General features: G+C 43.6%; 1 protein-coding gene across 2 annotated transcripts in view; it reads left to right on the top strand.

Moving 5' to 3' along the window:
- The window catches only part of nup160 (nucleoporin 160), a 59120-nt gene that overhangs the window by 24640 nt on the left and 7045 nt on the right, over nucleotides 1–27435 (top strand). For both annotated transcript variants that reach the window (XM_079583074.1, XM_079583073.1), the window contains exons 15-31: nucleotides 923–1083; nucleotides 1353–1489; nucleotides 2117–2187; nucleotides 5782–5935; nucleotides 6089–6158; nucleotides 6229–6327; nucleotides 10754–10873; nucleotides 11413–11603; nucleotides 14426–14522; nucleotides 15955–16060; nucleotides 16133–16293; nucleotides 16403–16463; nucleotides 23073–23183; nucleotides 23273–23396; nucleotides 25011–25112; nucleotides 25187–25325; nucleotides 25387–25512. In XM_079583074.1, coding sequence (XP_079439200.1) covers nucleotides 923–1083; nucleotides 1353–1489; nucleotides 2117–2187; nucleotides 5782–5935; nucleotides 6089–6158; nucleotides 6229–6327; nucleotides 10754–10873; nucleotides 11413–11603; nucleotides 14426–14522; nucleotides 15955–16060; nucleotides 16133–16293; nucleotides 16403–16463; nucleotides 23073–23183; nucleotides 23273–23396; nucleotides 25011–25112; nucleotides 25187–25325; nucleotides 25387–25512 — 2030 coding nt within the window. The remainder of the gene's footprint in view (nucleotides 1–922; nucleotides 1084–1352; nucleotides 1490–2116; nucleotides 2188–5781; nucleotides 5936–6088; nucleotides 6159–6228; nucleotides 6328–10753; nucleotides 10874–11412; nucleotides 11604–14425; nucleotides 14523–15954; nucleotides 16061–16132; nucleotides 16294–16402; nucleotides 16464–23072; nucleotides 23184–23272; nucleotides 23397–25010; nucleotides 25113–25186; nucleotides 25326–25386; nucleotides 25513–27435) is intronic.

Below are 27435 nucleotides of genomic sequence, written 5' to 3'. Positions count from 1 at the left end.
TTTGAGTGAATGAGTGAGGTAAAGTTACTGTAGGTGCTGTAGATACAGGTGATTTTTTTTTTTTTGCACTAAATTGCTACAGTTTGTTTTAACCCCTTAACTCCCACCTGAACCGAGCACATTTTCTGGAAAAAAGCTGTGAAAATGGCAACAAAACTGAGACGAAAACAATGATGGAAATGTGAAAAAAAGTGACAAATTGATAAAAAAAAAGTAGCAAAAATGTCACAAAAAATTTGACAAAAAATGACAAAAAATGTCACAAAAATGTCACAAAAAAATTACAAAAATGTGACAAAAAATTGCCGAAAAAAATTACTCAAATTTGACAAAAAATGACAAAAATGTTACAAAAAATGACCAAAAAAATTACAAAAATGTGACAAAAAATGACAAAAATGTTACAAAAAATGTGACAAAAAAATTACAAAAAATGTGACAAAAAATTGCCGAAAAAAATTGCTTAAATTTGACAAAAAGACAAAAATTTGACAAAAAATGACAAAAAAAATTACAAAAATGTGACAAAAAAAGACAAAAATGTGACAAAAAAATTACAAAAATGTGACAAAAAAAGACAAAAATGTGACAAAAAAATTACAAAAATGTGACAAAAAATTGCCGAAAAAAATTGCTTAAATTTGACAAAAAGACCAAAATGTGACAAAAAAATTACAAAAATGTGACAAAAAAAGACAAAAATGTGACAAAAAATGACAAAAATGTGACAATTTTTTTTTACAAAATGTGACCAAATTTGCATAGATAGATCAAATGGAGGCTATTGACAAAATAAAAAGTAAATAAAGTAGTAGTAATTTGCAGGTATGTGTGTTTTTCGTGCTTGACATCGCCGTGTTTGGCCCGCGACTCACAGGCACTTTTTAGTTTGTCCGTCCTAAACCCTGGTGTGTTCGTGCAGCCCAGCCGCTCCTGACGCGCCTCGGCCTCTCGCAGCTCTACGGCAGCTCCACGGCGGTGGCCATGGTCTGTCAGACGGTGGTGACGGTCGCCATGACGAGGGCCCAGTTCTGTCGAGACCTGCTCATCCTGCAGAAGCTCTACCTGCGCTTCGGAGACAACGTGAGAGTTACTGACCCTCTGTCACTGACCAGTGGCCCTCACGTATTCTGACGTCTCCTCCTCCTCCTCCTCCTCCTCCTCCTCCTCCTCCTCCTCCTCCTCCTCCTCCTCCTCCTCCTCCTCCTCCTCCTCCCTCTCCTCCTCCTCCTCCCTCTCCTCCTCCTCCTCCCTCTCCTCCTCCTCCTCCTCCTCCTCCTCCTCCTCCCTCTCCTCCTCCTCCTCCTCCTCCTCCTCCTCCTCCTCCTCCTCCTCCTCCTCCTCCTCCTCAGGTGTTCCTCGGAGGCGGCGCCCAGTTGTTGCAGTTGCAGCAGGACTTGATTCCACGTTGTTCCCATCTGCTGTCGTCCTATTACCTCCTGAAGAAGATCACACAGACTCTGGCCTCGTCGGTGCCTGTGGACATCATGTAGGTGAAACAAGAGTTACCAATGTAACTATGGCTCTACGAGTCCTGAAGGACCACCTCACTGTGGGTCAGTGTTGTCTGTGGGCAGGGCCTCTTCAGAGTCTGGACCACCTGGACTCAGGGTTCCTCGTGCCAGGGCTGGTATTAGTCCTTCAGTGCTTAAAGCAGCGCCTCTGGAGGTCAGGAGGAAATAATGAAGTAATGAAGTAATCAAAGTTACTACAAGTACTTAGTATTTACTACAGTCACTGAAGCCGGGTGGACACGGCACAGTTTTGGATTTCTGCGATGAACAGCTAAAGACGAGCTGTAACTCGGGGTTTGATATTTTGGAGACGCTCCTCTAAGACTGAGCCTCCTCTGACTGAGCCTCCTCTCAGACTGAGCCTCCTCTCAGACTGAGCCTCCTCTCAGACTGAGCCTCCTCTCAGACTGAGCCTCCTCTCAGACTGAGCCTCCTCTCAGACTGAGCCTCCTCTCAGACTGAGCCTCCTCTCAGACTGAGCCTCCTCTCAGACTGAGCCTCCTCTGACTGAGCCTCCTCTCAGACTGAGCCTCCTCTCAGACTGAGCCTCCTCTCAGACTGAGCCTCCTCTCAGACTGAGCCTTGTTTCCTGTTTTCCTCAGAGATGCAAACCTGCAGCACCTGAGCGTCCTGGAGCTGTCGGACTCTCCCGCACTCTCCCCCAACAGAACAGGTCTGAGCACCAACTCTGCACCGACTTTACCAAACATTTACCAAACACCAAACATTTACCAAACACGACAGATTTACCAAACCTGAGACATTTACCAAACACGACACATTTACCAAACCTGAGACATTTACCAAACCCGACACATTATCTAAATGTTCTCTTGTTTCAGCTCTGAATCCTCAGACCGTGGTGGAGCTGTTCTAAACGTTCTCTTGTTTCAGCTCTGAATCCTCAGACCGTGGTGGAGCTGTTCTAAATGTTCCTCTTGTTTCAGCGCTGAATCCTCAGACCGTGGTGGAGCTGTTCTAAATGTTCTCCTCTTGTTTCAGCTCTGAATCCTCAGACCGTGGTGGAACTGTTCTAAACGTTCCTCTTGTTTCAGCGCTGAATCCTCAGACCGTGGTGGAGCTGTTCTAAATGTTCCTCTTGTTTCAGCTCTGAATCCTCAGACCGTGGTGGAGCTGTTCTAAATGTCCTCTTGTTTCAGCTCTGAATCCTCAGACCGTGGTGGAGCTGTTCTAAATGTTCCTCTTGTTTCAGCTCTGAATCCTCAGACCGTGGTGGAGCTGTTCTAAATGTTCCTCTTGTTTCAGCTCTGAATCCTCAGACCGTGGTGGAGCTGTTCTAAACGTTCCTCTTGTTTCAGCTCTGAATCCTCAGACCGTGGTGGAGCTGTTCTAAACGTTCTCCTCTTGTTTCAGCTCTGAATCCTCAGACCGTGGTGGAGCTGTTCTAAATGTTCCTCTTGTTTCAGCTCTGAATCCTCAGACCGTGGTGGAGCTGTTCTAAACGTTCCTCTTGTTTCAGCTCTGAATCCTCAGACCGTGGTGGAGCTGTTCTAAATGTTCCTCTTGTTTCAGCTCTGAATCCTCAGACCGTGGTGGAGCTGTTCTAAATGTTCCTCTTGTTTCAGCTCTGTATCCTCAGACCGTGGTGGAGCTGTTCTAAATGTTCCTCTTGTTTCAGCTCTGAATCCTCAGACCGTGGTGGAGCTGTTCTAAATGTTCTGTTGTTTCAGCTCTGAATCCTCAGACCGTGGTGGAGCTGTTCTAAATGTTCCTCTTGTTTCAGCTCTGAATCCTCAGACCGTGGTGGAGCTGTTCTAAATGTTCTCCTCTTGTTTCAGCTCTGAATCCTCAGACTGTGGTGGAGCTGTTCTAAATGTTCCTCTTGTTTCAGCTCTGAATCCTCAGACCGTGGTGGAGCTGTTCTAAACGTTCTCCTCTTGTTTCAGCTCTGAATCCTCAGACCGTGGTGGAGCTGTTCTAAATGTTCCTCTTGTTTCAGCTCTGAATCCTCAGACTGTGGTGGAGCTGTTCTAAACGTTCTCCTCTTGTTTCAGCTCTGAATCCTCAGACCGTGGTGGAGCTGTTCTAAATGTTCTTCTTGTTTCAGCTCTGAATCCTCAGACCGTGGTGGAGCTGTTCTAAACGTTCTCCTCTTGTTTCAGCTCTGAATCCTCAGACCGTGGTGGAGCTGTTCTAAACGTTCTCCTCTTGTTTCAGCTCTGAATCCTCAGACCGTGGTGGAGCTGTTTTAAATGTTCCTCTTGTTTCAGCTCTGAATCCTCAGACCGTGGTGGAGCTGTTCTAAATGTTCTCCTCTTGTTTCAGCTCTGAATCCTCAGACTGTGGTGGAGCTGTTTTAAATGTTCCTCTTGTTTCAGCTCTGAATCCTCAGACCGTGGTGGAGCTGTTCTAAATGTTCTCCTTGTTTCAGCTCTGAATCCTCAGACCGTGGTGGAGCTGTTTTAAATGTTCCTCTTGTTTCAGCTCTGAATCCTCAGACCGTGGTGGAGCTGTTCTAAATGTTCCTCTTGTTTCAGCTCTGAATCCTCAGACTGTGGTGGAGCTGTTCTAAATGTTCTCTTGTTTCAGCTCTGAATCCTCAGACTGTGGTGGAGCTGTTCTAAACGTTCCTCTTGTTTCAGCTCTGAATCCTCAGACCGTGGTGGAGCTGTTCTAAACGTTCCTCTTGTTTCAGCTCTGAATCCTCAGACCGTGGTGGAGCTGTTCTAAACGTTCCTCTTGTTTCAGCTCTGAATCCTCAGACCGTGATGGAGCTGTTCTAAATGTTCCTCTTGTTTCAGCTCTGAATCCTCAGACCGTGGTGGAGCTGTTCTAAATGTTCCTCTTGTTTCAGCTCTGAATCCTCAGACCGTGGTGGAGCTGTTCTAAATGTTCTCCTCTTGTTTCAGCTCTGAATCCTCAGACTGTGGTGGAGCTGTTCTAAATGTTCCTCTTGTTTCAGCTCTGAATCCTCAGACCGTGGTGGAGCTGTTCTAAATGTTCTCCTCTTGTTTCAGCTCTGAATCCTCAGACCGTGGTGGAGCTGTTCTAAATGTTCCTCTTGTTTCAGCTCTGAATCCTCAGACCGTGGTGGAGCTGTTCTAAACGTTCTCCTCTTGTTTCAGCTCTGAATCCTCAGACCGTGGTGGAGCTGTTCTAAATGTTCCTCTTGTTTCAGCTCTGAATCCTCAGACCGTGGTGGAGCTGTTCTAAACGTTCCTCTTGTTTCAGCTCTGAATCCTCAGACCGTGGTGGAGCTGTTCTAAATGTTCCTCTTGTTTCAGCTCTGAATCCTCAGACTGTGGTGGAGCTGTTCTAAACGTTCTCCTCTTGTTTCAGCGCTGAATCCTCAGACTGTGGTGGAGCTGTTCTAAATGTTCCTCTTGTTTCAGCGCTGAATCCTCAGACTGTGGTGGAGCTGTTCTAAATGTTCCTCTTGTTTCAGCGCTGAATCCTCAGACCGTGGTGGAGCTGTTCTAAACGTTCTCCTCTTGTTTCAGCTCTGAATCCTCAGACCGTGGTGGAGCTGTTCTAAACGTTCTCTTGTTTCAGCTCTGAATCCTCAGACTGTGGTGGAGCTGTTCTAAATGTTCCTCTTGTTTCAGCTCTGAATCCTCAGATCGTGGTGGAGCTGTTCTAAACGTTCCTCTTGTTTCAGCTCTGAATCCTCAGACCGTGGTGGAGCTGTTCTAAATGTTCCTCTTGTTTCAGCTCTGAATCCTCAGACCGTGGTGGAGCTGTTCTAAATGTTCTCCTCTTGTTTCAGCGCTGAATCCTCAGACCGTGGTGGAGCTGTTCTAAATGTTCTCCTCTTGTTTCAGCGCTGAATCCTCAGACCGTGGTGGAGCTGTTCTAAACGTTCTCCTCTTGTTTCAGCTCTGAATCCTCAGACCGTGGTGGAGCTGTTCTAAATGTTCCTCTTGTTTCAGCTCTGAATCCTCAGACCGTGGTGGAGCTGTTCTAAATGTTCCTCTTGTTTCAGCTCTGAATCCTCAGATCGTGGTGGAGCTGTTCTAAACGTTCCTCTTGTTTCAGCTCTGAATCCTCAGACCGTGGTGGAGCTGTTCTAAATGTTCCTCTTGTTTCAGCTCTGAATCCTCAGACCGTGGTGGAGCTGTTCTAAATGTTCTCCTCTTGTTTCAGCGCTGAATCCTCAGACCGTGGTGGAGCTGTTCTAAATGTTCTCCTCTTGTTTCAGCGCTGAATCCTCAGACCGTGGTGGAGCTGTTCTAAACGTTCTCCTCTTGTTTCAGCTCTGAATCCTCAGACCGTGGTGGAGCTGTTCTAAATGTTCCTCTTGTTTCAGCTCTGAATCCTCAGACCGTGGTGGAGCTGTTCTATCAGACCGCGGCTCGCAGGAACATCGTGTCTCAGATCTACTCCCAGAGGAACAGCGAGGCGGAGCTGCTGCAGTGGGGTCACATGACGTCCAGCCTGGTGCACCTTCTCGCACAGATGCTGTATCCTTCACAACAAACACCTTCATGTATTAGTTTAGAAGGACGAGACACAGACAGAGCGTTTCATCTGTTTTGTAGATCTTAGCTTGTGTAGAAGATGTGCTCAGTGAGAGGTTAAGACTCTGTTGTTAGCTCCTCCTTATCCCGTCCCAGCTGGCCCAGTAACCCCGGCTTCCAGTTCCCCGAGTGCCTCATGTCGAACTGTCAGTACACGCAGCTGCAGGTGAGGCTGGACTTCAGGCTCCAGCGTTTGTCATTAAAGCAGCTTCTTCACTGACCTGACTCTGTTCCAGGAGTACGTGCGTCTGGTGGGGCCCTGGTGTCAGGTGAACATCGGCTCCTGTCGCTTCATGTTGGGACAGTGTTACCTCAACAACGGAGAAGGACAGAAGGTACAGGAGAACTTAGTCATAGTGTACTGTATTATGAGGGGCTTCAGTTATAGTGTATTATGAGGGGCTTCAGTTATAGTGTCCTGTATTATGAGGGGCTTCAGTTATAGTGTATTATGAGGAGCTTCATTTATAGTGTCCTGTATTATGAGGGGCTTCAGTTATAGTGTCCTGTATTATGAGGGGCTTCAGTTATAGTGTACTGTATTATGAGGGGCTTCAGTTATAGTGTTCTGTATAATGAAGAGCTTCAGTTATAGTGTACTGTATTATGAGGAGCCTCAGTTATAGTGTATTATGAGGGGCTTCAGCTATAGTGTCCTGTATTATGAGGGGCTTCAGTTATAGTGCACTGTATTATTAGGGGCTTCAGTTATAGTGTACTGTATTATGAGGGGCTTCAGTTATAGTGTCCTGTATTATGAGGAGCTTCAGTTATAGTGTATTATGAGGGGCTTCAGTTATAGTGTATTATGAGGAGCTTCAGTTATAGTGTATTATGAGGAGCTTCAGTTATAGTGTCCTGTATTATGAGGGGCTTCAGTTATAGTGTACTGTATTATGAGGGGCTTCAGTTATAGTGTTCTGTATAATGAAGAGCTTCAGTTATAGTGTCCTGTATTATGAGGAGCTTCAGTTATAGTGCACTGTATTATGAGGGGCTTCAGTTATAGTGTTCTGTATAATGAAGAGCTTCAGTTATAGTGTCCTGTATTATGAGGAGCTTCAGTTATAGTGCACTGTATTATGAGGGGCTTCAGTTATAGTGTCCTGTATTATGAGGAGCTTCAGTTATAGTGTACTGTATTATGAGGGGCTTCAGTTATAGTGTACTGTATTATGAGGAGGTTCAGTTATAGTGTATTATGAGGAGCTTCAGTTATAGTGTACTGTATTATGAGGGGCTTCAGTTATAGTGTCCTGTATTATGAGGAGCTTCAGTTATAGTGTACTGTATTAAGAGGAGCCTCAGTTATAGTGTACTGTATTATGAGGAGCTTCAGTTATAGTGTACTGTATTATGAGGGGCTTCAGTTATAGTGTATTATGAGGGGCTTCAGTTATAGTGTACTGTATTATGAGGGGCTTCAGTTATAGTGTATTATGAGGAGCTTCAGTTATAGTGTACTGTATTATGAGGAGCTTCAGTTATAGTGTACTGTATTATGAGGGGCTTCAGTTATAGTGTACTGTATTATGAGGGGCATCAGTTATAGTGTACTGTATTATGAGGAGCTTCAGTTATAGTGTCCTGTATTATGAGGGGCTTCAGTTATAGTGTCCTGTATTATGAGGAGCTTCAGTTATAGTGTCCTGTATTATGAGGAGCTTCAGTTATAGTGTCCTGTATTATGAGGGGCTTCAGTTATAGTGTCCTGTATTATGAGAAGCTTCAGTTATAGTGTCCTGTATTATGAGGGGCTTCAGTTATAGTGTACTGTATTATGAGGAGCTTCAGTTATAGTGTCCTGTATTATGAGGGGCTTCAGTTATAGTGTCCTGTATTATGAGGGGCTTCAGTTATAGTGTCCTGTATTATGAGGAGCTTCAGTTATAGTGTATTATGAGGAGCTTCAGTTATAGTGTACTGTATTATGAGGAGCTTCAGTTATAGTGTACTGTATTATGAGGAGCTTCAGTTATAGTGTATTATGAGGAGCTTCAGTTATAGTGTCCTGTATTATGAGGAGCTTCAGTTATAGTGTATTATGAGGGGCTTCAGTTATAGTGTACTGTATTATGAGGAGCTTCAGTTATAGTGTACTGTATTATGAGGAGCTTCAGTTATAGTGTATTATGAGGAGCTTCAGTTATAGTGTCCTGTATTATGAGGAGCTTCAGTTATAGTGTATTATGAGGGGCTTCAGTTATAGTGTCCTGTATTATGAGGAGCTTCAGTTATAGTGTACTGTATTATGAGGAGCTTCAGTTATAGTGTACTGTATTATGAGGAGCTTCAGTTATAGTGTATTATGAGGAGCTTCAGTTATAGTGTTTTATGAGGGGCTTCAGTTATAGTGTATTATGAGGAGCTTCAGTTATAGTGTATTATGAGGGGCTTCAGTTATAGTGTACTGTATTATGAGGAGCTTCAGTTATAGTGTCCTGTATTATGAGGGGCTTCAGTTATAGTGTACTGTATTATGAGGGGCTTCAGTTATAGTGTCCTGTATTATGAGGAGCTTCAGTTATAGTGTATTATGAGGGGCTTCAGTTATAGTGTACTGTATTATGAGGAGCTTCAGTTATAGTGTATTATGAGGAGCTTCAGTTATAGTGTATTATGAGGGGCTTCAGTTATAGTGTATTATGAGGAGCTTCAGTTATAGTGTATTATGAGGGGCTTCAGTTATAGTGTATTATGAGGAGCTTCTGATATAGTGTATTATGAGGAGCTTCTGATATAGTGTCCTGTATTATGAGGAGCTTCAGTTATAGTGTCCTGTATTATGAGGAGCTTCAGTTATAGTGTCCTGTATTATGAGGGGCTTCAGTTATAGTGTCCTTTATTATGAGGAGCTTCAGTTATAGTGTCCTGTATTATGAGGAGCTTCAGTTATAGTGTCCTGTATCATGAGGGGCTTCAGTTATAGTGTCCTGTATTATGAGGGGCTTCAGTTATAGTGTACTGTATTATGAGGGGCTTCAGTTATAGTGTACTGTATTATGAGGGGCTTCAGTTATAGTGTACTGTATTATGAGGGGCTTCAGTTATAGTGTACTGTATTATGAGGGGCTTCAGTTATAGTGTACTGTATTATGAGGGGCTTCAGTTATAGTGTACTGTATTATGAGGGGCTTCAGTTATAGTGTATTATGAGGGGCTTCAGTTATAGTGTACTGTATTATGAGGGGCTTCAGTTATAGTGTCCTGTATTATGAGGGGCTTCAGTTATAGTGTATTATGAGGAGCTTCAGTTATACTGTATTATGAGGGGCTTCAGTTATAGTGTACTGAATCATGAGGGGCTTCAGTTATAGTGTACTGTATTATGAGGGGCTTCAGTTATAGTGTACTGTATTATGAGGAGCTTCAGTTATAGTGTACTGTATTATGAGGGGCTTCAGTTATAGTGTACTGTATTATGAGGAGCTTCAGTTATAGTGTCCTGTATTATGAGGGGCTTCAGTTATAATGTATTATGAGGAGCTTCAGTTATAGTGTATTATGAGGAACTTCAGTTATAGTGTCCTGTATTATGAGGAGCTTCAGTTATAGTGTCCTGTATTATGAGGGGCTTCAGTTATAGTGTACTGTATTATGAGGGGCTTCAGTTATAGTGTACTGTATTATGAGGGGCTTCAGTTATAGTGTACTGAATCATGAGGGGCTTCAGTTATAGTGTACTGTATTATGAGGGGCTTCAGTTATAGTGTACTGTATTATGAGGAGCTTCAGTTATAGTGTACTGTATTATGAGGGGCTTCAGTTATAGTGTACTGTATTATGAGGAGCTTCAGTTATAGTGTCCTGTATTATGAGGGGCTTCAGTTATAATGTATTATGAGGAACTTCAGTTATAGTGTCCTGTATTATGAGGAGCTTCAGTTATAGTGTCCTGTATTATGAGGGGCTTCAGTTATAGTGTCCTGTATTATGAGGGGCTTCAGTTATAGTGTACTGTATTATGAGGAGCTTCAGTTATAGTGTATTATGAGGGGCTTCAGTTATAGTGTATTGTGAGGAGCTTCAGTTATAGTGTATTATGAGGAGCTTCAGTTATAGTGTACTGTATTATGAGGGGCTTCAGTTATAGTGTATTATGAGGGGCTTCAGTTATAGTGTATTATGAGGAGCTTCAGTTATAGTGTATTATGAGGAGCTTCAGTTATAGTGTATTATGAGGGGCTTCAGTTATAGTGTACTGTATTATGAGGAGCTTCAGTCATAGTGTACTGTATCATGAGGAGCTTCAATTGTAGTGTTTTATGAGGGGCTTCAGTTATAGTGTGCTGTATTATGAGGGGCTTAAGTTATAGTGTCCTGTATTATGAGGGGCTTCAGTTATAGTGTACTGTATTATGAGTAGTTCAGTTATAGTGTCCTGTATTATGAGGAGCTTCAGTTATAGTGTACTGTATTATGAGGGGCTTCAGTTATAGTGTCCTGTATTATGAGGAGTTCAGTTATAGTGTCCTGTATTATGAGGGGCTTCAGTTATAGTGTCCTGTATTATGAGGGGCTTCAGTTATAGTGTCCTGTATTATGAGGGGCCTCAGTTATAGTGTACTGTATAATGAGGAGCTTCAGTTATAGTGTACTGTATTATGAGGGGCTTCAGTTATAGTGTACTGTATTATGAGGGGCTTCAGTTATAGTGTACTGTATTATGAGGGGCTTCAGTTATAGTGTACTGTATTATGAGGGGCTTCAGCTATAGTGTCCTGTATTATGAGGAGCTTCTGATACCCGTTTGCTCCGCAGGCGCTGCAGTGTTTCCAGGAGGCGGCCAACGAGGTGGAGAAGGAGGAGTTTCTGATGAAGCTCACGGGGACGGAGGACGAGGAGGCGGCGTCGACTCCCAGACTGCAGTACTACAACAAGGTATTTACTCAGACTGCAGTACTACAACAAGGTACTTACTCAGACTGCAGTACTACAACAAGGTACTTACTCAGACTGCAGTACTACAACAAGGTAATTACTCAGACTGCAGTACTACAACAAGGTACTTACTCAGACTACAGTACTACAACACGATACTTACTCAGACTGCAGTACTACAACAAGGTACTTACTCAGACTGCAGTACTACAACAAGGTACTTACTCAGACTGCAGTACTACAACACAATACTTAGTCAGACTGCAGTACTACAACAAGGTATTTACTCAGACTGCAGTACTACAACAAGGTACTTACTCAGACTGCAGCACTACAACAAGGTATTTACTTAGACTGCAGTACTACAACACGATACTTAGTCAGACTGCAGTACTACAACACAATACTTACTCAGACTGCTTTCTATCAGTATAATAAGTGAAGTTAATCCTTGTGTATTTGGTGTATCAGCATAAGTATTAATCCTTGTGTATTTGGTGTATCAGTATTAATCCTTGTGTATTTGTATTGTGGTCCAGGTGCTGCGTCTGCTGGAGGACGTGGGCCTCCCGGAGCTCGTCATCCAGCTCTCCACGTTAGCCGTGACCGAAGCCGCCGGCGAGCCCGGCTCTCAGGCGGCTCTGTGGACCCGGATCTTCAAACACCACCTGGACCTGGGCCACAACAGCGAGGCGTACGAGGCGCTGACGCAGAACCAGGACTCCAGCATGTACGCCCCCATTTATATGATATATTACTGTTTTTTGTGAGAAATATTTGTATTTTCTGATGGTATTTTGCAAACCCGGAAGACAAGACGCTTCGATTCAGTTAACTCCGCCCCCTCAGAAATATAAATATCACAGCAATAAGTCAAGTTACTTCACGATGCAGTTAAGAGGAGTTCACATCTGCAACACAGCTTCATAAACGGCTAACACACACGCTAACACACACGCGCTAACACACGCGCGCTAACACACACGCGCTAACACACGCGCTAACACACACGCGCTAACAGACGCGCTAACACACACGCGCTAACACACACGCGCTAACACACACGCGCTAACAGACGCGCTAACACACACGCGCTAACACACACGCGCTAACACACACGCGCTAACACACACGCGCTAACACACACGCGCTAACACACACGCGCTAACACACACGCGCTAACACACACGCGCTAACACACACGCGCTAACACACACGCGCTAACAGACGCGCTAACAGACATGCGCTAACACACGCGCGCTAACACACGCGCGCTAACACACGCGCGCTAACACACGCGCGCTAACACACGCGCGCTAACACACACGCGCTAACACACACGCGCTAACAGACGCGCTAACAGACATGCGCTAACACACACGCGCTAACAGACATGCGCTAACACACACGCGCTAACACACACGCGCTAACACACACGCGCTAACACACGCGCGCTAACACATACACACACACACACACACACGCTAACAGACGTGCTAACCATAGACTGTAGAAAATAATGGACGTCTTATGCTCACTCCTCCCCGTTTACCAGATTGACCACGGCCGTGGGGCAATTCATGGCGGATTTACAGGCTCCCCCTCCCCAGCTCTGACGAAGCATGTTCCTAAAAAGGACATACGGGCGGGATTTTCACCGTAGACTCGGCCGTTGCGTGACGTGTAGCTCGCGCTGCTCCAATGCTAACAGTCCGAGCCTCATTAAATACGAGATTTCAAAAAATCATATTACGAAAACCAGCCTGGTTTCATATATTGTTATTAACCCAGCGTTATCTCAGGAGGAAGATCTAGCCTAGTCTAGTGTTGAAACAATTGAAACCAGGCTTTCAAGTAGTTTTTGTCTAAAGTCCAATGCTTTTCAATGGGGGCCTAGCGGCGATATGGAGGTACTGCAGCAACGGCGGAGCAATGGCGGCCCCCACGTTTGTGGTCAAAAAGCAGGGCAGCCAGCGGCCATTGGTGCTAACACACGTTTTCATTGTCCTGGTCGCTCCATCAGGTGTTTACATTGTGGGCGTTGATTATTAAAGTGAATCCTCTTTGGTTCTGGTGAAGCTTCACAAACATCAGAGACGTCACAGAAAAACACTGTTTTGGTGAAAGTCGCTGAATCCCAGAGAGAAAAACAACTTCTGTTGAGCCTCTTCTTTAGGAAGGTTGAATAAAGTCCTCGTAGCCAAACGCACTTTTCTCCGTGACATTATCGTTCGGTAAGAAAAAGAACAGGTGTGTCCAGAGCAGGTTAGAAAGAGCTCCTCCTTCAGTCAGAGCAAACATGACGTCTGTTCAGACGCTCAGGGGTGCGTTTGTTTCATCCACAGGGGCAGAACAGAAATAACGTAAAAAATGTCAGAGTGTCAGAGTGTCACACTCAGTGGTTTTCCAGCAGGGGGCGGAGCAGCTGCTCATCAGGATTCAGGAGGATTGTTAGAACTGTGTGAATGAAGCCAAAAAACACTCCGGGGGTGTTTTTGCTAAGGAAACAACATAAAAGCTACAATAAAAAAGGATTTTGCATGACATAGGACCTTTAAACCTCTGTTCATCATGTCCCTGTTCACAAACGTTGTCGGCAAATTAGTAAATATTCCTCTGGGTGCTCATATCGCCCAACAATAAAGTGTCAGGACGACATGCAAACAGATTACCCTCTGAGACGAGGAGTCGAATGATGTTCCTTGATTGTTTCTTCAGGCAGATGGATTGTGATGTTTTGTCTCTGGTTTGTGATGTTTTGTCTCTGGTTTGTGATGTTTTGTCTCTGGTTTCTCCTCAGGCAGATGGATTGTGATGTTTTGTCTCTGGTTTGTGATGTTTTGTCTCTGGTTTCTCCTCAGGCAGATGGATTGTGATGTTTTGTCTCTGGTTTGTGAGGTTTTGTCTCTGGTTTTCTCCTCAGGCAGATGGATTGTGAGGTTTTGTCTCTGGTTTGTGATGTTTTGTCTCTGGTTTGTGATGTTTTGTCTCTGGTTTGTGATGTTTTGTCTCTGGTTTCTCCTCAGGCAGATGGATTGTGATGTTTTGTCTCTGGTTTCTCCTCAGGCAGATGGATTGTGATGTTTTGTCTCTGGTTTCTCCTCAGGCAGATGGATTGTGATGTTTTGTCTCTGGTTTCTCCTCAGGCAGATGGATTGTGATGTTTTGTCTCTGGTTTGTGATGTTTTGTCTCTGGTTTATGATGTTTTGTCTCTGGTTTCTCCTCAGGCAGATGGATTGTGATGTTTTGTCTCTGGTTTCTCCTCAGGCAGATGGATTGTGATGTTTTGTCTCTGGTTTCTCCTCAGGCAGATGGATTGTGATGTTTTGTCTCTGGTTTCTCCTCAGGCAGATGGATTGTGATGTTTTGTCTCTGGTTTCTCCTCAGGCAGATGGATTGTGATGTTTTGTCTCTGGTTTCTCCTCAGGCAGATGGATTGTGATGTTTTGTCTCTGGTTTATGATGATTTGTCTCTGGTTTGTGATGTTTTGTCTCTGGTTTGTGATGTTTTGTCTCTGGTTTGTGATGTTTTGTCTCTGGTTTCTCCTCAGGCAGATGGATTGTCTGCGGCAGCTCGTGGTCGTCTTGTGTGAACGTTCTCAGCTCCAGGACCTGGTCCAGTTTTCGTACGTGAACCTTCACGACGAGGTCAGTGTTACCTTTAAACTGTAGCTCAGAAACCTGCGTTAGCGCTGGGATTTAAGGCTGTGTAAAATCATGGATGTGCAGCATTAGCATTAGCATATGCATTAGCATTAGCATTAGCATTGATGTTTGTTTCAGACGTATGTTAGTTTGTCTATGTGTTTGTATCTGTCCCTATCAAATAAACTGAATACATCCATCTTCCTTCTTCTACTACTACTACTTCTTCTACTACTTCTTTTACTACTTCTACTACTACTTCTTTTACTACTTCTACTACTTCTACTTCTACTTCTTCCTCTACTACTTCTTCTACTACTTCTACTACTACTTCTACTACTTCTACTACTTCTACTTCTTCTACTACTTCTACTACTACTTCTTCCTCTACTACTTCTTCTACTTCTTCTACTACTTCTACTACTTCTTCTTCTACTACTACTACTTCTACTACTTCTACTTATTCTTCCTCCTCTACTACTTCTTCTACTACTTCTACTTCTTCTACTTCTTCTACTACTTCTACTTCTTCTACTTCTTCTACTACTTCTACTTCTTCTACTTCTTCTACTACTTCTACTTCTTCTACTTCTACTTCTACTACTTCTTCTACTACTTCTACTACTTCTACTTCTTCTACTTCTTCTTCCTCCTCTGCTTCTTCTTCTTCTACTACTACTTCTTCTACTACTTCTACTTGTTCTTCTACTACTTGTTCTTCTACTACTTCTACGTCTACTACTTCTGCTACTACTACTACTACTTCTACTTCTTCTACTTCTTCTTCCTCCTCTGCTACTTCTACTACTTCTACTACTACTACTACTACTACTTCTACTACTTCTACTACTACTTCTTCTACTACTTCTACTACTTCTACTTGTTCTTCTACTTCTACTTGTTCTACTTCTACTTCTACTACTTCTTCTACTACTTCTACTACTTCTACTTCTTCTACTTCTTCTTCCTCCTCTGCTTCTTCTTCTTCTACTACTACTTCTTCTACTACTTCTACTTGTTCTTCTACTACTTGTTCTTCTACTACTTCTACGTCTACTACTTCTGCTACTACTACTACTACTTCTACTTCTTCTACTTCTTCTTCCTCCTCTGCTACTTCTACTACTTCTACTACTACTACTACTACTACTACTACTTCTACTACTTCTACTACTACTTCTTCTACTACTTCTACTACTTCTACTTGTTCTTCTACTTCTACTTGTTCTTCTACTACTTCTTCTTCTACTACTACTTCTACTTCTTCCTCTACTACTTCTACTTGTTGTTCTACTACTTCTACTTGTTGTTCTACTACTTCTTCTTCTACTACTACTTCTACTACGACTACTTCTTCTACCTCTTCTACTCCTCCTCCACTTCTCCTCCTCCTCCTCTTCTCTCATCTTCTCCTTCTCCTCCTCCTCCTCTGCAGGTGGTGAACATCATCGAGTCTCGCGCCCGGAGTCTGGACCTTCTGGCTCATAATTACTACGAGCTGCTCTACGCCTTCCACATCCAGAGACACAACTACAGGAAAGGTAACGGTTCAGAACGAGGAGAACCTGAAAGCAGGAAGTGATGAAGGTGATGCTGACGTGTGTCTGCCGCAGCGGGCACGGTGATGTTCGAGCTCGCCATGCGTCTGGGCCGCGAGGTGCGGACGAGGGCGGGGCTTCAGAAGCAGGTCAACTGTTACCTGTCGGCGCTGAACTGCCTCCGCCTGATCCGGCCGGAGTACGCCTGGATCGTGCAGCCCACGGCCGGAGCCACGGTAGGTCCGCCTCCGGGTCCGCCTCGGGGTCCGCCTCCGGGTCCGCCTCCGGGTCCGCCTCTGTAAGGTCACATGGTGCACGTGGTCATTTGTGATTCTGGTGTTTCAGTACGAGAGGCCCGGAGCTTCGCCCAAGAGGGATTCAGACGGAGAGTTCACCTCAGAGCCAGGTGAGACTCGGAGCTGCTCCTCACAGGTTTAACCCACACTCATGGCCGGATCTACCGTTGAGAGAGATTTTAGTTTTTTTACACATTGAATCCTGCGCAAATGAATGTTGTAAACACGCGCTAACACAGGCGGAGGAGCCTCTAGTTCAGACGTGGATGAGCTTGTTCTGAACCTAAATGTGTCTCACTCTAAAACCTCATGAGCTGCTTTGGACTCGAGTGTGTAAAACTGGGTGAGGCGGAGGCGCGGCTGCGTCAGCCTCACGACAACAGCAGCGCCTTTAGCATGAACCCGCCAAAGTTTGATCCAGATGCAGGCTGCGTCCGAAACCATCAAATTGTAGCCTCTAAGCACTAACACTAGCAACTAACTCCTTAACCTTTCATGGGGTCGACTGTTAGACCTCTGTGCAGTTTGGGAACTAGAGCTTCAGCAGCATTTGCACATTCCATCCATCCTTAAACAGGGGAAAGGGAAGTGACATCACCAACAGCTGTTTTTCTTCTTCTTTAAAGTTATTGGTGGAGCAGGCCAAACAAAAGTGCATGTGGCCCCCTAGTGTCCAACAACAACATAGTGTCCAAACAAAGACATTTAAGGAGAAAAATAAATCCAAATGATCCAAACATTTCACTTTAGTGTTATTTTATTTCAACAGCTGTTTCTTAAAGCGACAGCAGCAAATGATCCATGTGGCTTAAGTTTCTACTAAATGAAAACAAAAGCATTTAATCTGTTTCCTGAGTTTCCTCTTTAACACTGACATGTGACTGAGCTGTGGGGACGACAACATGGATTTATCACTTTATAAAGTTTGGCTTAAGCAGAATCTTATTTTTTAATTATTATTATTTTTATTATTAAATGTGCTCCTGTCAATCAACAGTGGTTGCGCATGAATCACTCGAGGGTGGGGGCGAGGGGGGTGGGGGTGCTTTGGCGCAGTGGCTTATGGGACGGCACATAGCTCCTAATCACTGGTTAGTTAGTATCAGAGGTCCCTATGCTAAAGTGGCTATGATAGTTAGCATCAGAGGTCCTTATGCTAAAGTGGCTATGATAGTTAGCATCAGAGGTCCCTATGCTAAAGTGGCTATGATAGTTAGCATCAGAGGTCCCTATGCTAAAGTGGCTATGATAGTTAGCACCAGAGGTCCCTATGCTAAAGTGGCTATGATAGTTAGCACCAGAGGTCCCTATGCTAAAGTGGCTATGATAGTTAGCATCAGAGGTCCCTATGCTAAAGTGGCTATGATAGTTAGCATCAGAGGTCCCTATGCTAAAGTGGCTATGATAGTTAACACCAGAGGTCACTATGCTAAAGTGGCTATGATAGTTAGCACCAGAGGTCACTATGCTAAAGTGGCTATGATAGTTAGCACCAGAGGTCCCTATGCTAAAGTGGCTATGATAGTTAGCATCAGAGGTCTCTATGCTAAAGTGGCTGATAGTTAGCATCAGAGGTCCCTATGCTAAAGTGGCTATGATAGTTAGCATCAGAGGTCACTATGCTAAAGTGGCTATGATAGTTAGCATCAGAGGTCCCTATGCTAAAGTGGCTATGATAGTTAGCATCAGAGGTCCCTATGCTAAAGTGGCTATGATAGTTAGCATCAGAGGTCCCTATGCTAAAGTGGCTATGATAGTTAGCATCAGAGGTCCCTATGCTACAGTGGCTATGATAGTTAGCATCAGAGGTCCCTATGCTAAAGTGGCTATGATAGTTAGCATCAGAGGTCCCTATGCTAAAGTGGCTATGATAGTTAGCATCAGAGGTCCCTATGCTAAAGTGGCTATGATAGTTAGCACCAGAGGTCCCTATGCTAAAGTGGCTATGATAGTTAGCATCAGAGGTCTCTATGCTAAAGTGGCTGATAGTTAGCATCAGAGGTCCCTATGCTAAAGTGGCTATGATAGTTAGCATCAGAGGTCACTATGCTAAAGTGGCTATGATAGTTAGCATCAGAGGTCCCTATGCTAAAGTGGCTATGATAGTTAGCATCAGAGGTCACTATGCTAAAGTGGTTATGATAGTTAGCATCAGAGGTCCCTATGCTAAAGTGGCTATGATAGTTAGCATCAGAGGTCCCTATGCTAAAGTGGCTATGATAGTTAGCATCAGAGGTCCCTATGCTAAAGTGGCTATGATAGTTAGCATCAGAGGTCCCTATGCTAAAGTGGCTGATAGTTAGCATAAGAGGTCCCTATGCTAAAGTGGCTATGATAGTTAGCATCAGAGGTCACTATGCTAAAGTGGCTATGATAGTTAGCATCAGAGGTCCCTATGCTAAAGTGGCTATGATAGTTAGCATCAGAGGTCCCTATGCTAAAGTGGCTATGATAGTTAGCACCAGAGGTCCCTATGCTAAAGTGGCTATGATAGTTAGCATCAGAGGTCCCTATGCTAAAGTGGCTATGATAGTTAGCACCAGAGGTCCCTATGCTAAAGTGGCTATGATAGTTAGCATCAGAGGTCCCTATGCTAAAGTGGCTATGATAGTTAGCACCCGAGGTCCCTATGCTAAAGTGGCTATGATAGTTAGCATCAGAGGTCCCTATGCTAAAGTGGCTATGATAGTTAGCATCAGAGGTCCCTATGCTAAAGTGGCTATGATAGTTAGCATCAGAGGTCCCTATGCTGAAGTGGCTATGATAGTTAGCATCAGAGGTCACTATGCTAAAGTGGCTATGATAGTTAGCATCAGAGGTCCCTATGCTAAAGTGGCTATGATAGTTAGCATCAGAGGTCCCTATGCTGAAGTGGCTATGATAGTTAGCATCAGAGGTCACTATGCTAAAGTGGCTATGATAGTTAGCATCAGAGGTCCCTATGCTAAAGTGGCTATGATAGTTAGCATCAGAGGTCCCTATGCTAAAGTGGCTGATAGTTAGCATAAGAGGTCCCTATGCTAAAGTGGCTATGATAGTTAGCATCAGAGGTCACTATGCTAAAGTGGCTATGATAGTTAGCATCAGAGGTCCCTATGCTAAAGTGGCTATGATAGTTAGCATCAGAGGTCCCTATGCTAAAGTGGCTATGATAGTTAGCACCAGAGGTCCCTATGCTAAAGTGGCTATGATAGTTAGCATCAGAGGTCCCTATGCTAAAGTGGCTATGATAGTTAGCACCAGAGGTCCCTATGCTAAAGTGGCTATGATAGTTAGCATCAGAGGTCCCTATGCTAAAGTGGCTATGATAGTTAGCACCCGAGGTCCCTATGCTAAAGTGGCTATGATAGTTAGCATCAGAGGTCCCTATGCTAAAGTGGCTATGATAGTTAGCATCAGAGGTCCCTATGCTGAAGTGGCTATGATAGTTAGCATCAGAGGTCACTATGCTAAAGTGGCTATGATAGTTAGCATCAGAGGTCCCTATGCTAAAGTGGCTGATAGTTAGCATAAGAGGTCCCTATGCTAAAGTGGCTATGATAGTTAGCATCAGAGGTCACTATGCTAAAGTGGCTATGATAGTTAGCATCAGAGGTCCCTATGCTAAAGTGGCTATGATAGTTAGCATCAGAGGTCCCTATGCTAAAGTGGCTATGATAGTTAGCACCAGAGGTCCCTATGCTAAAGTGGCTATGATAGTTAGCATCAGAGGTCCCTATGCTAAAGTGGCTATGATAGTTAGCACCAGAGGTCCCTATGCTAAAGTGGCTATGATAGTTAGCATCAGAGGTCCCTATGCTAAAGTGGCTATGATAGTTAGCACCCGAGGTCCCTATGCTAAAGTGGCTATGATAGTTAGCATCAGAGGTCCCTATGCTAAAGTGGCTATGATAGTTAGCATCAGAGGTCCCTATGCTAAAGTGGCTATGATAGTTAGCATCAGAGGTCCCTATGCTGAAGTGGCTATGATAGTTAGCATCAGAGGTCACTATGCTAAAGTGGCTATGATAGTTAGCATCAGAGGTCCCTATGCTAAAGTGGCTATGATAGTTAGCATCAGAGGTCCCTATGCTAAAGTGGCTATGATAGTTAGCATCAGAGGTCCCTATGCTAAAGTGGCTATGATAGTTAGCATCAGAGGTCCCTATGCTGAAGTGGCTATGATAGTTAGCATCAGAGGTCACTATGCTAAAGTGGCTATGATAGTTAGCATCAGAGGTCCCTATGCTAAAGTGGCTATGATAGTTAGCATCAGAGGTCCCTATGCTAAAGTGGCTGATAGTTAGCATAAGAGGTCCCTATGCTAAAGTGGCTATGATAGTTAGCATCAGAGGTCACTATGCTAAAGTTGCTATGATAGTTAGCATCAGAGGTCCCTATGCTAAAGTGGCTATGATAGTTAGCATCAGAGGTCCCTATGCTAAAGTGGCTATGATAGTTAGCACCAGAGGTCCCTATGCTAAAGTGGCTATGATAGTTAGCATCAGAGGTCCCTATGCTAAAGTGGCTATGATAGTTAGCACCAGAGGTCCCTATGCTAAAGTGGCTATGATAGTTAGCATCAGAGGTCCCTATGCTAAAGTGGCTATGATAGTTAGCATCAGAGGTCCCTATGCTAAAGTGGCTATGATAGTTAGCATCAGAGGTCCCTATGCTAAAGTGGCTATGATAGTTAGCATCAGAGGTCCCTATGCTGAAGTGGCTATGATAGTTAGCATCAGAGGTCACTATGCTAAAGTGGCTATGATAGTTAGCATCAGAGGTCCCTATGCTAAAGTGGCTATGATAGTTAGCATCAGAGGTCCCTATGCTAAAGTGGCTATGATAGTTAGCATCAGAGGTCCCTATGCTAAAGTGGCTATGATAGTTAGCATCAGAGGTCCCTATGCTGAAGTGGCTATGATAGTTAGCATCAGAGGTCACTATGCTAAAGTGGCTATGATAGTTAGCATCAGAGGTCCCTATGCTAAAGTGGCTATGATAGTTAGCATCAGAGGTCCCTATGCTAAAGTGGCTGATAGTTAGCATAAGAGGTCCCTATGCTAAAGTGGCTATGATAGTTAGCATCAGAGGTCACTATGCTAAAGTTGCTATGATAGTTAGCATCAGAGGTCCCTATGCTAAAGTGGCTATGATAGTTAGCATCAGAGGTCCCTATGCTAAAGTGGCTATGATAGTTAGCACCAGAGGTCCCTATGCTAAAGTGGCTATGATAGTTAGCATCAGAGGTCCCTATGCTAAAGTGGCTATGATAGTTAGCACCAGAGGTCCCTATGCTAAAGTGGCTATGATAGTTAGCATCAGAGGTCCCTATGCTAAAGTGGCTATGATAGTTAGCATCAGAGGTCCCTATGCTAAAGTGGCTATGATAGTTAGCATCAGAGGTCCCTATGCTAAAGTGGCTATGATAGTTAGCATCAGAGGTCCCTATGCTGAAGTGGCTATGATAGTTAGCATCAGAGGTCACTATGCTAAAGTGGCTATGATAGTTAGCATCAGAGGTCCCTATGCTAAAGTGGCTATGATAGTTAGCACCAGAGGTCCCTATGCTAAAGTGGCTATGATAGTTAGCATCGAGGCTCCTTTTCCTAACTACTTACTAACTGACTTACCAATTTGGAAGCAACTTGCCATGGCGGACGCTGACGCACATCCGGTTTGGCGTAAGAGCTCTTAGCAATTTGATGGACTGACGGTGACTTCATTTCTAACAGGAGTTTTCCTCATTCTGATTTGAGGAGCGAGAGGAGGAAAAATTGTCCTGCGTCTTTAAATGATCTTCGCTTTAATGAGAGCTTAAAGGAATGGTTCACAGTTCTTCCATACTGTGATATGTTCTTACCTGAGCTTCGACGAGTTGATACGTACCTGTCTGTTTTTTGTGCGTGAATGTGGAGGAGCTTGGTAGCTTCCAACATCACCCTATTTGGAGCTATAGGAATACATTGGGAGAGGTCAAATGCTAGCAACATCTTTGGTCTTTTTGCGTGACTGAGGGCACGCACAAAGACCAGAAAGGTACGTATCAACTCGTCGAAGCTCAGGTAAGAACATATCTTAGTATCTAAAAATGGTGAACTATTCCTTTAAACCTGCGCATTCACCTTTGTAACTACCAGTGGTTTGACAGTGAGGGCGACGCAGAGGGGGCGGGGCCAGAGCGCAGAGGGGGCGGGGTCAGAGAGGGCGACGCAGAGGGGGCGGGGCCAGAGCGCAGTGTACAAACCAGAGTCTGATGTTCAGAATGAGCCAAAGCAAAACCCTCAGCTTTACCCGTTCACACCCACAGCCTCGTTTTCACAACAATTAAAAACAGACATTTTCATTTAATATGTTAGTGTTTATTTAGGACAAGACCTTCTTATTGCCTCTCACTCAGGCGAGCAACACTGTTTGGAAAACCTGCTTCACAGTAATAATGGATGAAATAGATGTTAAATAGATATTTTATTTTGCGATATTCTGCACCATCTGCATGTCCGACCACCGTCCACTCACTCACACATTCACTCAGGCTCCTGGTCCCAAACGGTGCAGCACAAAGACATTTTTGAAAACAGCTTCAGGATGAGACAAAAGTGTTTTTGATCATTTAAAATACAGGAAGTTACATCTGAGTCTTTGAATAATTCCTGAGAGAAGAATTATCCGGACCTGACTGTTCTTTACATCCTGGCTCCGGCCCTGCCCACACTCACTGTCTCCTCCCTCTGGTCCAGTGCGAGGTCAGGTGGACATCCTGGAGCTGCCGGACCTGGAGAAGGAGTACATGCTGTCCAGGAGTCGCCTCACGCTGGCTCAGCACCACCCGCCGTCCGCCGCCATCGCAGGTACCGCGGCTGTATGAACAATCACACACTGTCTTTGCTTTAACCATTAACCTCCTGCTCCTCCTCCTCCTCCTCCTGCTCCTCCTCAGGCAGCGCCTCGGCCGTGGAGATGGTGTCTCTGCTGGTTCAGACCGGACTCTTCGACGGCGCCGTGTCTCTGTGTCAGACGTTTAAACTCCCGCTCACGCCGGTGTTCGAGGGACTGGCCTTTAAGTGAGTCTCCACAAACAAACAGTCAAGACAAAATGGCCGCCGGTCGCTCTGCTCATGTGTCCACAGCTCTAACACGGAACACACTGTGCTGCTACAAATAAATCCCCAAACAGTTTCATATTTTAAATGCAAAGTTGACTAAATTGATCAGATTAACTCGACTAAAACTAAAGAGATTTTTTATTTATTATTAAAACGGAACAACATTAAAAGCTCTAAGTCAGGAGTTCAGGTTAACTTCATGAGTCAGTGCATTAATCCAGTCTGAGGAAAAACCACCAGAGGGCGCCATAACCACACTGACCATGAAAACCTGAAGCTCAACCTCTGAACTCCCACCTGAACATGTTTCCTCCAAATTCTCCAAATCTAAAGCTTCTTCAAAACACAGGCAAAAAACGAAGAAAATGAGGATGAAAATACAACAAAAAAAGCTAAAAAGTGACAAAAACTAAGCAAAAAAAAAGACAAAAATCCAACAAAAAAGTGACAAAAATCCAGCAAAAAAATGACAAAAAAGTGACAAAAATCCAGCAAAAAAAGACAAAAATCCAACAAAAAAATGAGAAAAATCCAGCTGAAAAAAGACAAAAATCCAGCAAAAAAAAGACAAAAAAATGACAAAAAAGTGACAAAAATCCAGCAAAAAAATGAGAAAAATCCAGCAAAAAAGTGACAAAAATCCAACAAAAAAATGACAAAAATACAGCAAAAATATGACAAAAAAGTGACAAAAATCCAGCAAAAAAGTGACAAAAATCCAGCTGAAAAAAGACAAAAAAATGACAAAAAAGTGACAAAAATCCAGCAAAAAAATGACAAAAAAGTGACAAAAATCCAGCAAAAAAAGACAAAAATCCAACAAAAAAATGAGAAAAATCCAGCTGAAAAAAGACAAAAATCCAGCAAAAAAAAGACAAAAAAATGACAGAAAAGTGACAAAAATCCAGCAAAAAAATGAGAAAAATCCAGCAAAAAAGTGACAAAAATCCAACAAAAAAATGACAAAAATCCAGCAAAAAAAAGACAAAAAAATGACAAAAAAGTGACAAAAATCCAGCAAAAAAATGAGAAAAATCCAGCAAAAAATGACAAAAATCCAGCAAAAAAATGAGAAAAATCCATTAAAAATATGACAAAAAAGTGACAAAAATCCAGCAAAAAAGTGACAAAAATCCAGCTGAAAAAAGACAAAAATCCAGCAAAAAAATGACAAAAAAATGAGAAAAATCCAGCAAAAAATGACAAAAATCCAGCAGAAAGTGACAAAAACACTTAAGGGAAATAAAAAGTGAGGACAATGGCAAAGAGGAGAGAATGGATTTGGTTTTGGCGGCTGGTCAGAGGTTAAACAACACTCAGCTTGAGCTCGACATTAGTTTTGATCATTACCGTGTGCGTGATGACCTCATTATTACCGTGTGCGTGATGACCTCATGATTAACCTTCCACGTGATGACCTCATGATTAAACTTCCACGTGATGACCTCATTATTACCGTGTGCGTGATGACCTCATGATTAAACTTCCACGTGATGACCTCATGATTAACCTTCCACGTGATGACCTCATGATTAACCTTCCACGTGATGACCTCATTCGTCCTCGTGTCAGGTGTGTGAAGCTGCAGTTCGGCGGCGAGGACGTCCAGAACGAGGCGTGGGCGTGGCTGGCGGTGAACCAGCTGTCCACGGTGGTCAACACCAAAGAGTCCAGGTGCGTCTGCGTCCGCTCTGTTCACCTCGCCGTCCGTTCCCCCCCCCCCCCTCACGGTCTCGTCTCTCCCTCAGCGCCGCCGACGAGGCCTGGCGCTTACTGGCCTCGTACCTGGAGCGCTTCTCGGGCGACGGGCGGCACCACCGGCACGTCATCGCCAAGCTGCTGTCCCACGCCGTGCCCCTCCCCGCCTGGATCACCGCGGCGTACAAGGTCAGGCGCTCACGTGGCCCGAACGCCGTGGTCACAGAGTCTTACCCATGATGCTTTGCAGGCCGTGGACGCGGCGGCGCTGCTGCGGCTCTACCTGAACTTCGACCTCCTGGACGCGGCGGCGGAGCTGGTGATGGAGTACGTGGACGCGGTGCTGGGGAAGGGGCACCAGTATTTCGGGATCGAGGTAAAGCTCAGGTTTATTTATCCTACGTGGACTCTCACTGACATGCTTGGTATCCACGTGTAGCAGGAAAGGCCGTGATCCAAATATGGTCATTTCCTTTGTGGGCGACAGCGGGAGAAACATACACAGAGCAGGGCCGTGCAGAGCCACAGGGGGGCAGGGCGCAAATAACAAGAGGCCCCCGCCCTGTTTTTAACCTCTTAACTCCCGCCTGAACCGTCATGAACACGTCGTCAGGGTTTTTTCCCATCATTTTTTTTGTTGGGTATTACACTCATTTTTGTAACTTTTTTGTCAAATTTTTATCACATTTGTTGTTGTTTTTTTCGTCAATTTTTTATCGAATTTTTATCATTTTTTGTAAATTTTTTGTAAATTTTTTGTAAAAATTTTTGTCACATTTTTATCACATTTTTGTCAAATTTTTGTCGTTTTTTGTCGTTTTTTGTCAAATTTTTGTATTTTTTTGTCCATTTTTTTATCACATTTTTCGTCATATTTCGTCACATTTTTGTCATTTTTTTGTCCATTTTTTGTTTGTTTTTTTCGTCCATTTTTTATCAATTTATCATTTTTTGTCGCATTTTTGTCATTTTTTTGTCAAATTTTTATCACATTTGTTGTTTTTTTTCCTTAATTTTTTTATCGAATTTTTATCATTTTTTTGTCGCATTTTTGTCATTTTTTCGTAAATTTTTTATCGAATTTTTATCATTTTTTTGTCGCATTTTTATCACATTTTTGCCACTTTTTCATCAATTTCTTGTGACATTTTTTGTCAATGTTTTCTCACTTTTTTGTCACATTTCCATCATTGTTTTCGTCTCAGTTTTGTTGCTATTTTCACACCTTTTTCCCAGAAGCTTTTGGATTGGGGTAAAGCCAAACTGGAGAAAATGTGCTCGGTTCAGGTTGGAGTTAAGGGGTTAAACAGTATTTACAGCCAAGTTTGAGTGAAAAAAAATATTTCCATCGTATAATTGGATGAACATTATCCCTCTGTCCCTTTGTCTTTCCTGTCAGCGTAGGATTTACTCTCCAAGACAATAAGTTAAAAAATCGTAACTTGCTACGACACCTGCAGTTGCGCTCATGGCCTCTAGGGGGAAGAGTTACTTAGTGCTGCTTTAAGGATTTTAAACAGTAAACATGAACGTTAACAAATACCGTGTTTGATCTGCTCCTGCCAGCAGAGGGCGCACTCTCACAGCAGATCCTTATTATTGAAAACACTGAGGTCTTGTTTCAGATCGGACTCATTCAGGGCTGAACGATTTGGACAAATGTTGAAATCTCCATCGATACGAAAAGTTTTGGTTCCTGTTGGTCAGTTGAGGGATTTTTCTTTATGTTTTAGATCAGGGGTCTCAAACTCATTTGGACCGGGGGCCAAAAATGCGAACCCAGTGTTGGTCGGGGGCCGCAACAGACGAAGCCTTTTATATTAAGTCAATTATGATTTAGCAACTTTTTATTGTTTGCTATAATATAACTTAAAATAGACTGTACATTACCTATCTGCTCATGCTTAAGCTTCCAGAGGTTTCCAATCAGCCAAACATTTGCCGAGGTTCTAGATTTGAAATTACAGACTTAGACAATTAGTTTTTTGTAATTAATCTCATTTTGGCTCTGGGCATCAGTGAATGATCTTTCAGGAGTCAGGTCCAGTTTCTGTCTGTGAGCCTTTTAAAGAAATGCAAAATGTACAAATGTCATTTTAATTTAATGTTGAAAAGCACAACCAGGGACTGGAGCTGATCATGAGCACCAGCAAAAAGCATCAGCTTCAAACTTGTTTTGCTCTGTGTTAATTTTCACCCTGTCATATAATAAACACATCGATGAATGTGTGGACTTGGACACTTTTCCAGACTCTGGAGTGTCTGAGATCAGCTCAGTGAGATTCACCTCATGTAAATA

This window comes from Gobius niger (genome assembly GCF_951799975.1).
Source record: "Gobius niger genome assembly, contig: SCAFFOLD_107, whole genome shotgun sequence".
Lineage (NCBI taxonomy): Eukaryota > Metazoa > Chordata > Actinopteri > Gobiiformes > Gobiidae > Gobius > Gobius niger.
Note: the sequence above shows the minus strand (reverse complement) of the source record. Positions and strands in the feature narration are given on the sequence as shown.